The sequence below is a fragment of the Protopterus annectens genome, chromosome 12.part0, assembly GCF_019279795.1.
Source record: "Protopterus annectens isolate FY-2018-M chromosome 12.part0, PAN1.0, whole genome shotgun sequence".
Taxonomy (NCBI): Eukaryota; Metazoa; Chordata; order Ceratodontiformes; family Protopteridae; genus Protopterus; species Protopterus annectens.
This window is the reverse complement of record NC_056746.1, coordinates 1,540,919,072-1,540,932,559: the sequence shown is the minus strand read 5'-3', so window position 1 is coordinate 1,540,932,559 and position 13,488 is coordinate 1,540,919,072. Positions and strand designations below refer to the sequence as shown.

Sequence of the window (13,488 nt, the reverse complement as noted above, 5' to 3'; positions counted from 1 at the left end):
ATGCAAAGTTCCTGTAATCACGGCTGCACAGGTAAAAAACACACTCTCCAAAGCCAAGAACACAGCATCCATGGGACCTGACAACATCCCAGGCTGTGTTCTACATGAACTACAGAATGAACACCTAAGCACCATGTTCAATCATAGCCTCACCTTAGGCTTTGATTCCACTAAATGGTGCACAGTGACAATTATCCCACTCCACAAAGGGGGAGCCACCACGGACCCTGGGAACTACTGCCCCATTAGCCTAACGAGCCTGGTCTGCAAGGCCATGGAACATATCATCATGGAACTTATAAACAAAGACATTGGTAATCTCCAAACTCTGGACCCCACCCAGTTCGGGTTTGTAAAAGGCAGATCATATCTCCTAAACCTAACTGACTTCTTTGAAGCAGTCACCAAAGCTGTAGACGAGGGTAAGGTGGTTCACACAGCCTATCCAGATCTTGCCAAGGTGTTTGACACCATCCCAAACTCTGAAATTATAGATAAACTCATTAAACTAGGTATAATCTCTATGGCACAAGATGGGTTGTGAACTGGCACACTGACAGAACCCATACTATGAAAGTAGCAGACTACATATCCGACTTCAGACCAGTGGAGTACCACAGGGTTCGGTCCTGGGTCCTCTCCTGTTTGGAATCTACTTTTCTGAAGTACAGGCTAACACAGAAGGCCTTTGGCTAACAAAGTCTGCAAATGACTGCAAACTAGGAGCCATAATTGAAACTCCTAATGATGTGGAGATCCTACAAAAGGGAACCTCACTGAGACAGATACCTGGTGTCAAAGCCACGGCCTCAAGCTCAGTGCCAAAATGTGCATTGTCATCCCCTTTGCTAAAAACTCTGTACCCATGAGCTACCACATAGGTAGTAGTTTACTTAACACCGAAAGTTTGATAAGAGACATTGGGACACAGGTGGACAGTAGTCTCTCCTTTGATAATCACATCACCACAGTAGTCAGGAAATCCTTCTACGTGGCACACCTCATCACAAAAGGTTTCTCATCCAGGAAAATAGAGGTCATTGTTCCCGTCTACTCGTCACTCATTAGACCCATTGTAGAGTACAGTGCCCCTTTTGGTATGTACCTCATAAGACATCTACAACAACTGGAAAGGCTTCAGAAATACCTCACAAAGAGGATTACCACCCTCAAACAGATGGCCTACGCAGACCGTCTCATAAAACTTCAGCTTTACTCCGTCACATATCGCCTACTCAAAGATGATCTCTGCCTAACATACAAAGCTATGTCAAACCCAGAGCTGTTGGACATGCTCCACTTAAAGAAATCCCAATTCCTCTGAGCTACATGCTCTAGGGACCTAAACCGTGTCACCACAATAAACAGAACATGCTGGAAGGATGGATTCCTGTCCCAGAGACTTCCCATACTCTGGAACAAACTACCTATCTATGTCAAACAAACCTCCTCATTAGCACTCTTCAAGAAATATCTTGATGATTGGATGGAAGATTGGAAATTCACACAGGGATCACCTCTGTGACTCTGCTCAACAGGAGCACAGGAAAATAATTTTCTTGGGTGGCGAAAGCCAGGGTATCTTTTTGGCTGGGCTTGTATAGGCCCTAGGGACGATAGCCTTGTACCTACCTATGAACCTATGTGCTTGTTAATGGGATTTGCCTCTGGCCAAAATCTTAACTTTTGCAGCATTTAAGGCTTCTAGAGATGTAACTTTGTATCCATGAAAAATCATACAGATTAAATATATCATATACCTGAAAAAGTATGCTAGCAGAGATCATAGAGGAGTAGTTATTACAAAGGCTAGTCAGGCCTTCCCTTTCCTTCAAGGGAAATATTAGCATGGATTTTTTTATATCCCTAATCAGTTATCGAAATGTACCTGAGAGTAAGAATCCCAAACAAAATTGCAAGGAGGTATAATTAACAACAGGCTGATATTCAACTAACATATATCCCAAACAATTAAAAAAATTCACAAAAAGTGGGAAGCCTGTACAGAAACAAAAACCTCCTAAGAAATAGCTCTACAGAAACTATTGCAAGGACCCACCTACTATCAGTTCTTTTCTACGCTTCACCAATTTTCACAAATCTAAAAACATCTGACATAAAGAATTTTGAATCATGCTACAACAAAATAATGAAATTTGCTACAGGATCTCCATACATAACACATCGTTGCCTCAATCTTAGGAAGCTTTCATGGCTGGAGTTACCTCAATGGCTTGCTTGCAACCAACTCACCACAGCCACAAACTACTTTATCAGCCTGAGAAAACTCCTGCTCTCCAGGATATACTTCATCCTTACTCCAACCAGCTCTCACTACGTTCTACAAATAAAGTATTTGTACACGTTGTAAAAGTGGCAAATACAGCTGCAGATTCCTTCCACATGGGTAAATCCTGGAATTTATGACCTCACACCATTAGAACCACCATCAACCCAACACAGTTCAAAAAGCTACTTAGAAATAATTTTACTGATACATGGCTCTGCTCATGCAATACTCCAGGCTAACCATGAATACTCACTTCTGTCCTTCCCATTCTTTAGTGTCACCTATGGAAGTATCACCTGCTAAAACTTTCCATGAAATAATTTTCTATGAACTCCATGCTCATATTAGCCATCTATAAATACACTCTTAAAGCTATGCTATTCTCAGCTATCTGTAAACAATCATTGTAGCAAACCCGATTGTAGTATTTCACTCTCTAACTGATGCTGTCCTAACTCTGATCATCATTTTGCTAATCTGGTACCAAAATGTTATTACAGTCAGTCTGGCCTATTACTAACCATTGGATTATATCCTCATATCCTGACTAGTAAACCAAGTCTTGTATAGTTATACAATATTATTCTCTCCACAAAATTTTTATGTATGCATTTTTCTTTCTTTTGTGAAAGTCTTTGTGCTATGTTATGTAATCAAATTTTATTATCTTGTAATCAAACTTTTATTGCATTGCATTGTATTTCTTACTGTGTGGATCTTTTCTCCCTGGGCTTCCATTGAAAATGAGTACTGCACAGACTGAGTTTCCCAGTAAACAAATGTAAAATAAAAATAAAATAAATTTGTGTCATGGCTTCATGTTTTATGGAAGTGTCAAGAGATTAGTATGATTACGAATGTGGTGATCTGTTGGATGCTGCATGCTATATCTATGTTTTTGCAAGTAGTTGTAACTTCCATCCAATGCATTTTGAACTCTGAGGACAAAAGTAAATTAAATATTAGTTTAATCAGCCTTCTTATGTTATTGACCTAAGAACCACATTATGCATAAGCAGCAGAAAACATCTGTTTTACCTAATAATAAAAAACTTTACTATTTAATTACTTATGTAGTAAAACTGGATTTTAACTTCTAAACCATCCTTCTGTAACCAAACAGTTGAATCTCTTTTGCAGAAGTCAAGCATATTGACATTCAAAACCCGATATAAGTAAATGTGTTGTACGAGATGTGCACCATTGTTCTGTTTTCACCCCAGACTCTTACTGGGTGAATAGTTGTGTTTGCTAATGAAAAGAACATTCGTAAAACAACTAATTATTTGATGAACTGAATTAAGTTGCTTTTACATTTTCTTACAAACAGTGAGTTATAGCAACTAACTCTTGTGTAACATAGTGTGCATTTTTTCCTCTCATAACCAAGCTGATTATTTATTCTTGAACTTTCTTTTGCTTTGTAATTTGTTCTTTTCTGCAATTTATTGTAAATCTTCAATAATGTCTGACTTAAAACGAGCATAGAAATCAACTTTTTAAGGAATATCCTTGACATACATATAAGCAAAGGCCAGTTAATGGTTGAGAGTGTTGTTTCAGAGTTGTATCATACTGTAACAATTGTGTTTTAAGTTATGTTACTTTTCAAATAAATGTACTATTTTTCTTTTTATAAAGTAAGTGCACATGGAAAATGAAAGTCTTTTTAAATATTCATTTCTACCATATATTTTTTCAGTATTAAAGAAAACCAGTAAAATCCTATAAAGAAATGTGTCAGTTTCAAGAGATGAGTCACACGGGCATTGTAAGATGCAGAATACATATTTCGTTTCAATAAGAATATGCAGCCATCATTCAGAGGCATGAGTGCATGCCATCCCTTCTTTTTGAAGCAAAACCCATTCTTGTTATGTAATGCACATCATTCCAGTCCCCGCGAACTATCACTTAGTAGCATCTCTAAATTAAGTACAACTAGTAAGAGACTAGATTCACATTTGGTTTTCATTATCCCCTTTTTGATTCAGTTATGATAACATACTTTAACATGGAATTGGTTAAATAAAGTCACTTTGCAAAAAGTTCCAATTTACCACAGCAATCTTTAGATAGGTAGATAGATGATAGGTAGATATATGGACAGACGGATACATAGATAGATAGATAGATAGGTAGATAGATAGATAGATAGATAGATAGATAGATAGATAGACAGACAGATAGATAGATAGATAGATAGATAGATAGATAGATAGATAGATAGATAGATAGATAGATGTCACTGGAAGCAAAGGCAAGGATGTTGTCGTTGAAAATGCATCCATAGGCTCCATGTGGTGGCACGACAACTCCAGTGCTTATGAAGCTTCAACTACAGGCTAAGACAAGTTAATTAAAAAATAAATAAATGTTCAGACTGCAGTTTTTCTTCACCACTTTGTTGAATGGTGATTAATTTGGAAGAAATCACCTCACAGGAGAACTTCTTAAAAAATACAAAAAGTAGATTTCCCTTATTTCTGTGCTAGCCACATTCAAGTGGTGAAATACAACCAAAACACAGTACAGTATAAATTATTCATAGGATAAGTTCTCATTAATTGAATAATTAAGCATTAAGCCAGCAATGCACTCCTTTATAAAAATATTTAAGCAATGGCACATTCCTACCTTTAGGCATCTCTGTTTTATATACCGGATACAATGCTCATCATTGTCATGGAGGGTTTTTTTGTAGAGATACAAAGCCAGGAGACAAAGCTTTCATCCATCCGTTAAAGGTTCTAATAACCAACAGTAATTATGGGAACAGTTGTATCAGCCAGTTACTATAACCACACACCTCAGGTTCCATTTTAAATTGTTAATAAGCTGCTGTATTTCTGTACTCAGTGAAGACGTATTAATCAGTTGTTGTCTGCAAAGATAGCTTGTTAACTAGGTGTTATTTGTATAATGCATTCTTGACATGCAATTTTATAAGCTATTCAAGCAGAAACAGAAAAGCTAAGCACCTGTGTAAGACGATTTATAGAACCTTTATATTTTGCTCTGAATTACATGATTCTCTGTGAAATCTTGTCTAATTTTGTTAGGAAACATTCTTACAAGATGTGCTATTGACAAAAAAAGAGAAGTTCAGGAAGAGATACCATTCTTAAAAGTGAACTGGAGTTTCATTATGTAATGCATGATGAGAAACTGCATTTGTGAGGAAGAAAGCAGCTGAGAAACTGTGTTCATTTTGTCCAAGCTATTCATGCTATCTGTTAAATGGCTGCAGTGCAGTGTGACCAGGTTGGGCAGTATCTCATCTTGTTGTGTCTTCGGCAGGTTGGGAACCTAGGCCTTCTCTTCATGCTGCTCTTTTTCATCTTCGCTGCTCTTGGAGTAGAGTTATTTGGTGACTTAGGTAAGTCTACTTTAGCTGGGAGATACAAAGAGAAAAATGATAACAAGAAAACACAATTTAGTGGAACCGTGTTGCACTCACTGTTAATTGAGAAAACAACTGTATTTTATCCATATAGAATGCAATGAAGATCACCCTTGTGAAGGTCTTGGCCGTCATGCAACATTTAAAAACTTTGGGATGGCATTTCTAACACTGTTCCGAGTGTCAACAGGAGATAACTGGAATGGAATAATGAAGGTAAGGAAACAAAAGGCAGAAAAAGTAAAAGCATTGTTATGTGGAAGGAAACAAAAGGCAGAAAAAGTAAAAGCATTGTTATGTGGAAGGAAACAAAAGACAGAAAAAGTAAAAGCATTGTTATGTGGAAGGAAACAAAAGGCAGAAAAAGTAAAAGCATTGTTATGTGGAAGGAAACAAAAGGCAGAAAAAGTAAAAGCATTGTTATGTGGAAGGAAACAAAAGGCAGAAAAAGTAAAAGCATTTTTATGTGGATGTAATAAAACTGACAGGGATTTGCATTGTTGGTAGTAAAAATGTTCCCATCCAATTAACGCAGCTGTTATTTTTCAGTTGTTGATATAAATTTGTATTTCAGTAGTATCTTATATTAGGCAGTCCTAGAAACAGCTTTATCTGTAAAATGTTTTGAATGATTCAACTTGTACACTAGCATCAAATGATTTAATTATGGGTTGTGTTTTGTATGTGGTTACATGTGGTACTTTTCTGTTTACAGTTATGTTCATGTCAGGTAAAACAATATCTCTCAACTATACCTCAGTATGAGAAACTGTTCCTTATTTTAAGTCTAAAAAGTTTTATGTTTAAGATGAAGATTTCTTAACAAACATTGATGACACATAATGCTAAATCATATTAATTCATCAACCAAACTTTTTGTTAGTGCAAGGTAATTGATGCGATCAGAATGTGAGCTTCCTAGCTGAAATTGTTAAGCGTTTTACATTTCCCCCCGTTGTTCCATAATATGAGAGGTAGTGTTCCACTTTTTAGAAGTTGAAGATTGAGAGCTATGCATAAAAATATTATAATACTTCAGAGTGATTTGCCATTTCAGATATATTCTTAAAGAACTGCAGACACAAAAGAAACTTGCTGTTGTATAGTTTAGCACTTTATTATTACACTTATATATGTAATCATCATCATAGTGCACCTTTTTAATGAAAAACTGAGCTCCCACTGTGCATAATACTGATAATTTGGAAGCTCTTACCATGTTGAATTTTGTGTATCATTGTGAAAGATCGTAATAGTATATTGTGTTGGTGGTGATGAGTGTACAAACTTAATGATGTTGCTTCTGGACCATTTTTACAGAGTTCACATGCATATTTGGTCTACAAAGGAGAGAACACCAAAGATGCAAAACCTTGAGAAATACTCAGTGAGACATGTCTGAATTCTCCACGTATGACAAATGCAGGCAAGTCTCTGCATCAGAGTAGAATTCTTTCCTCTCCAAAATTGATACCTAAGGTCAAAGAAAAGATAATTGGCTTCAATTATCTTGTAGCTCAGGCAGGTATGACCCTAGCTCTGAGTAGCATCCTACCATCACCCAGAATGATACCACAGTACAAGCAGAAAATAATTGACTTCAACAATTGGCTAAGTTTCTGGTGTCATTATAAGGGGATCCAGTATCTGTCTGCCTGGGATGACATGATTGATAGACCTTGATACTTTGCCAAAGATGGCCTGCACCTGTCACCCCAGGGATTATGGATACTAGCCAAGGCTCTTGCCACCCCTATAGTGCCTTTTTTAGGCAATGTCCTAAAGACAAAATTAACACCATAACAGCTGCAAGCAAACAAAATCTGAGGGTTTTGCTACTCAATGCTAGAAGTCTAGATCTCAAAATGCACTCACTTGAAGCACTCCTTAAAATGGAGAACATCGACATATGTGCAGTGACCAAGACCTGGTTCAAGGCTCCGGAGAGCACTCCAGCACTACCAGGCTATAATTCATATTACACCTTTTGGCCCCTAAACCTGGACCGAAGCACTAAAGGTGGTGGTGTCTACATATTCATAAAGGATATGCACACCTCCAGACTATTATCCCAACATAAAGCATCAGAGATACATCAGGTACAATGAACACTGGGTAAAACTGCAATCCAGGTTGTAGCCTGCTATATATCCCCCACCATGTCCCAAGACTCCCACTCCACATTCCAAAATACACTGGAAAATACTAGGGTACAACGCAATACCCTTATACTGGGAGACTTTAACTACCCCTCCATTAACAGGGAAAATTACTCATCTGCCAACACACTTGCTCAACATTTTCTGGAATTCATTAATTCCAATGCCCTAAACCAACTCACTCTTACTCCCACCAGGGGTAGAAACATCCTTGACCTGGTTATTACTAACATGGGTGACTGTTGCTCTACACCAGTAATCAACTCCTCCCTGGTCAGATCTAACCACAAGCCAAACACCATGGATATCCACATCCCACCCTCACCCCCCCAAAAGAAACCACCATAATAAACTTAATTTTGGGCTTCTAAAAACAGAGGTGGCTAACTTCACGACATCCATGCAAATGGAAAACAGGTGCATGACTGCTGAATCATACACCAGTGCACTGTATGAGCACATACACAAGTGTATGGAACAGATCATACCAAACAGAACCAAGACACTCACCTCCAAAAAAAAGGAAGACAATCTGGAGGTTCCCCACCATAAACAAACTCTGCAACAAAAGGAGAAAACTGTTGCAGAAAAGGGTGAAGTCCCAAGACTGGAAAAACTCCTTTATTAGCGTCAGCAAAAAACTGAGATCCATCATCATGAAATCCTCTAAAGCTAGCTATGAAAACAAAATTTTTGCAGATTCTAAAGACAACCACAAGGCATTCTATAGCTATGTCAAGAATGTACATGGCAATACTCACATCTGCTCTGAGTTACAGCACAATGGCAATACATATATAGAACCAACTGATATTGCCATCATATTGGCTGATAGGTTTAGTGTGAACATTACCCCCCTTTCACCCCTTAAAGGGCCTATCACAATAACTGAGGAATGCCATGTCCCTATTATCATGGCTATACAGGTAAAAATCCCACTGTCCAAAGCCAAGACTACAGCTTCCATGGGACCTGATAATATCCATGGCTGTGTTTTCTACATGAACAACAAAGTGAACTGGCACCACACCTGAGCACCCTGTTCAATAACAGCCTCATTTCAGGCTTTGTTCCTACCGGATGGCACACTGCTACATTCAACTCACTCCACAAAGGGGGAGCGACTACAAACCCTGGGAACTACCACCCCATTAGCCTGATGAGTCTGATATGTAAGGCTATGGAGTGCATCATCATGAACCTTATAAATAAGGACACAGGGAATCTCCAAACTCTGGACCCCACGCAGTATGGGTTTGTGAAAGGTAAATCATGCCTGCTCAACCTGATAGACTTCTTTGAGTCTCTCACCAGAGCTGTGGATTAGGGCAAGGTAGTTCACACGGCCTACCTAGATCTTGCCAAGGCCTTCAACACCATCCCTCACTCAGGAATCATAGATAGACTCACTACACTAGGCATAAACCCCTATGTAATAAGATGTGTTGCCAAATGGCTCACTGATAGAACCCACACTGTGAAAGTAGCAGAGTCCAAATCTGACTACCAACCAGTTACAAGTGGTGTCTCACAGGGATTGGTCATAGGTCCTGTCCTGTATGACATCTAGTTCTCTGAAATTCAAGCCAACACAAAGGGACTCTGGCTGACCAAGTTAGCAGATGATTGCAAACTGGAAGCCATTATAGTTTCGCCAACTGATGTAGACATTCTACAAAAAGGCCTCACTGACACCATTGACTGGTGCCAGAACCATGGCCTTAAGCTCAATGCCATAAAGTTTGAAAAAACGGTTGGTGCTCAAGGGCAAACTTGTAATCCAAAACAAAGAGGCACCAAGGATCCACAGGCACAAAACGTTTAATAATAGACAGGAACCAGCACGAAAATACAAGAATGTAGATGCACTCAGAATACAATAAAAACCGTTAACGTTGTGTAAAAGTGTCGTTTTCGTCATCAACTTCATCAGATAGCAATTAGTATTCCATCAATCCCCTTAACTTATAGGGACAGCAATTAGTTGTCATCCAATGAAATGTAAATTCAATTAAATAGATATTAAATGCTTTTGCATTAAAAAAATATATATACAGAATGAATAAATATAAGAGATATATGATAGAAATGAATATTTGTTTTAAAAAATTACTGTTATTTAATCATGAAACATTAAGTTTGTATAAAAAATTGTGTAAACAAGTATATGTATAGTGAAATATAAAATTAGCACACATTTTTTAAAAATATTATACGCTTGCACCCACTAGTGGTTTGTGTTAGTATATACCTGTCAACATTACAATTCCATGTTTTATGAAAATAATTTAAAAATATCTCAGTTGGATATAAATAAAATAAGTGACTCTTCTAATAATTTTATTACAACAAGTAAATATAGATGTTGTTTTTCCTCATAATTTAGCAGATCTTAATTTAAGTACTGGACCCAGGGAGATCATGTCATTCAGGCCTGGGAACCTGGTGGACTCAAGTACAATTTGCCAAAATAATTCTCTGTATTCCACTCGTGTTTCCCACATTCCTCCTCTAGGGTCAATTTCCACCACCTCTAACACAAAAAACTGAAATTTGGCTTTTGTACAAGTACAAGTATGTTTGTACAATGCATTACTGTCCTTCTTGGTCCTGATGTCATATAGGTGTTCATAAATCCTTTGTTTCAACTTTCTTTCACTTTTACCAATATAAAAAGACCCACATTCTTTACATATCGATAAATATATGATTCCTTTTGTATTACAGTTTGCAAATGTGTTCAAGTAAAGTTTCTTTTTCCTTGCCTCTAGGTAGTAACAGTCGCCAGTTGTTAAATGAGTACAAAAATTACATGTTCCACATTTGAACAGCCCTCTTTTGTTTGATAGTCTTTTGATGTCAAATTTCTTTGAACCCTTCTCTATTAGGTTTTTTATGGTACTGCCTTTACGGTAAACATATTTTAAGTTGTCATCAAATATGTAGTTGAGATCATATATTTTAGCAGGATGTCCCCACTCTTTATCTATTATTTTCCTTATCAGGCCAGATTGGCCGTCATATGTTGCTATAATACCTGCGCTGTACATATCTGTTGAGTTCACTTTAAAAGGCGTTGCTGCTTGTTTTACCACTGTACCTATGATTGGGGCAAACCTAGTGTTCCTACCATGTATTACTTCCTTATGTATTTCATCAAAAAAACTACCAGGGTAACCCCTATTCAAAAATTGTTCTTTTAACCATTCACATTGTTTGTTGAACCACTCATTATCAGAAGTCATCCTACTTATACGAACCAACTGTCCCTTAATCACCCCTCTTTTTTTGAGAGTAGGGGTGGGAACTAGTGTAGTGCAAGTAGGAATTAGAAAATGTATCCTTTCTATATACTTTCGAAACAAATTGATATCCGTTTTTTGTGATGGTTATATCCAGGTAGTTTAATGTGTGGTGTTCAAATTTGTATGTGAAACTTAAAAAACTCATTGTGTTGTTAAGATAAAGTGCATTGTCATTCCCTTTGGGAAAAATTCAGTGCCCATGAACTACCACTTAGGCGGTACTCCACTAAACACCGAAGGTCTGATAAGAGACCTGGGGACACAGGTTGACAGCAACCTTTCCTTTGATAACCACATTGCCACTGTAGTCAGAAAGCCTTTCCACATCTCATTACAAAAGGTTTCTCATCCAAGAAGAAAGAGGTCATAATCCCTCTCTACTCATCCCTCATTAGACTTATTATAGAATACAGTGCCCCATTTGGTATGCACCTCACTAGACACCTACAATAATTGGAAAGGCCACACAAATACCTCACTAAGAGGATCTTAGGCCTTAGACACATGCACTATATGAACAGACTCAAAACACTCCAGCTATACCCTTTCTCTTATCGCCTACTTAGAGGTGATCTCTGCTTGACCTACAACGCCATGTCTGACCCAGAGCTGCTAGATATGCTACACCTAAAAAAATCCCAATCCCTCCATGCCACACGCTCCAGGGACCTTAGCCTCATTGCCACAATAAACAGAACATGCCTGAGGGACAGGTTCCTAACCCAGAGACTTCCCATACTCTGGAACAAACTTCCCGTTCATGTCAAGCAGAGCACTTCACTGGCCCTCTTTAAGAGAAAGCTTGACGAGTGGGTGGGCAATAGGAAGTTCACCCCGGGGATCACTTCAGTGGCCTTGCATGACAGGGGCACTGGGAACTAACTTTGGGTGGCATGATGCCAGGGAATCTTCTTGTGCTAGGCTTATATAGGCTCCAGGGCCATTAGCCTAGTACACACCTATGAGCCTATGAACAATTGGCTAAATAGTTGGTGTCATTCCTAGGGGATCTAGTATGTGTCAGAATGGGAAGAGATGCTCAACAGTCCTATTTTGCTTTACAAAGGATGTCCTGCACTTCTCATTCTAAGGCTTCTGCTTACTGTTTAAAGGCTTTCCTGCCTCCATACTGCCTTTGTCAATCAGAATCCAGTTAATAGACATCCCAACTTATCACATCCATAACAGCATCACATTACATCCCAACTTATCAGACCCATAACAGGATCACATTACTTCCCAATATATTAAATCCATAACAGGATCATGTTAAGGTGGCTCTGCTCAATACCAGAAGTCACAGCACAAAATTGCTTGACCTTGAGGGTCTCCTGCATTTGGAGCACATCCATAAATGTGTAATAATTGAAACTTGGTTTAAATGTTAAGGAAAGCACATCCCCCATACCTATGTTTTGCATCTTCCATTCCTTCAGACTAGATAGCAATTGGGGTGCCATCTCCATATTTGTTAGCAGCCATATCAACTCTAGACAGATTCCCAGAGACCCACAGACAGAACTCACTGAGCTCTAAATCACTCTAATAGGACCAGCTGGCAGTTTATAGCCTTTGTGTCCCCTGAAAATCAAGTAAGGTTTCTAAATGTACTTGATAAACTTCCGATAAGCAAAAACTCAGTTACTTTGAGATAAATTAACTACCCCCTCAATAAACTTTGATTATTATTTTTATGGAGCTTTTCTCCCCAGGACTCCATTGAAAATGGGTTCTTCTTGATCCAATGATCCATCTTGGTAAACTAACTGCAAATAAATAAAATAAATAGCTGGAGTACCTGTAACTCCAGTGTAAAATATGCCTAAACATTCTTAGATTTAATAAATAAAAATTTCCTAGACCAGATTGTTAATAATCCTACCAGAAAATATAATATTGCTGACCTGGTCCTTATTAATATAGCTTCTTTCTGTACTATTCTCCTAGTATCTCTTTCCCTAGTTAAATCACTGCATAAACAAGTTATCTTCTCTTTCCAAATTTTTAAACCCACTGAAACTAATATCTCAGAATTTAAAGATTTCAGATGTACTTATCTCATCAAATTCTCTGATGAAATTTCAAAATATACCTATAGAAGCATCAGCCAAGATGTTGCTAAAGCAGGCAGCTTTACAAATTAATTCTATTCCCACCTAGATAAAAGTATAGAGCCTCCAACCAGATGTAAATATAATGGGAAATTTAAAAACAAACTGCCTCGGTGGTCCACCAACATAAATAAACTCTACAATAAAAGAAAAACTCCTTAAAGTATACAGTAGATCAAAAGACCATCTTGTAAAATATGACATGAAAAAAATGGCTAAA

General features: G+C 37.8%; 1 protein-coding gene across 3 annotated transcripts in view; it reads left to right on the top strand.

Annotated features, from left to right (window-relative positions):
- The window catches only part of LOC122817286 (voltage-dependent T-type calcium channel subunit alpha-1G-like), a 1,023,270-nt gene that overhangs the window by 887,534 nt on the left and 122,248 nt on the right, over positions 1-13,488 (top strand). For all 3 annotated transcript variants that reach the window (XM_044090511.1, XM_044090510.1, XM_044090512.1), the window contains exons 25-26: positions 5,591-5,669; positions 5,788-5,909. In XM_044090511.1, coding sequence (XP_043946446.1) covers positions 5,591-5,669; positions 5,788-5,909 — 201 coding nt within the window. The remainder of the gene's footprint in view (positions 1-5,590; positions 5,670-5,787; positions 5,910-13,488) is intronic.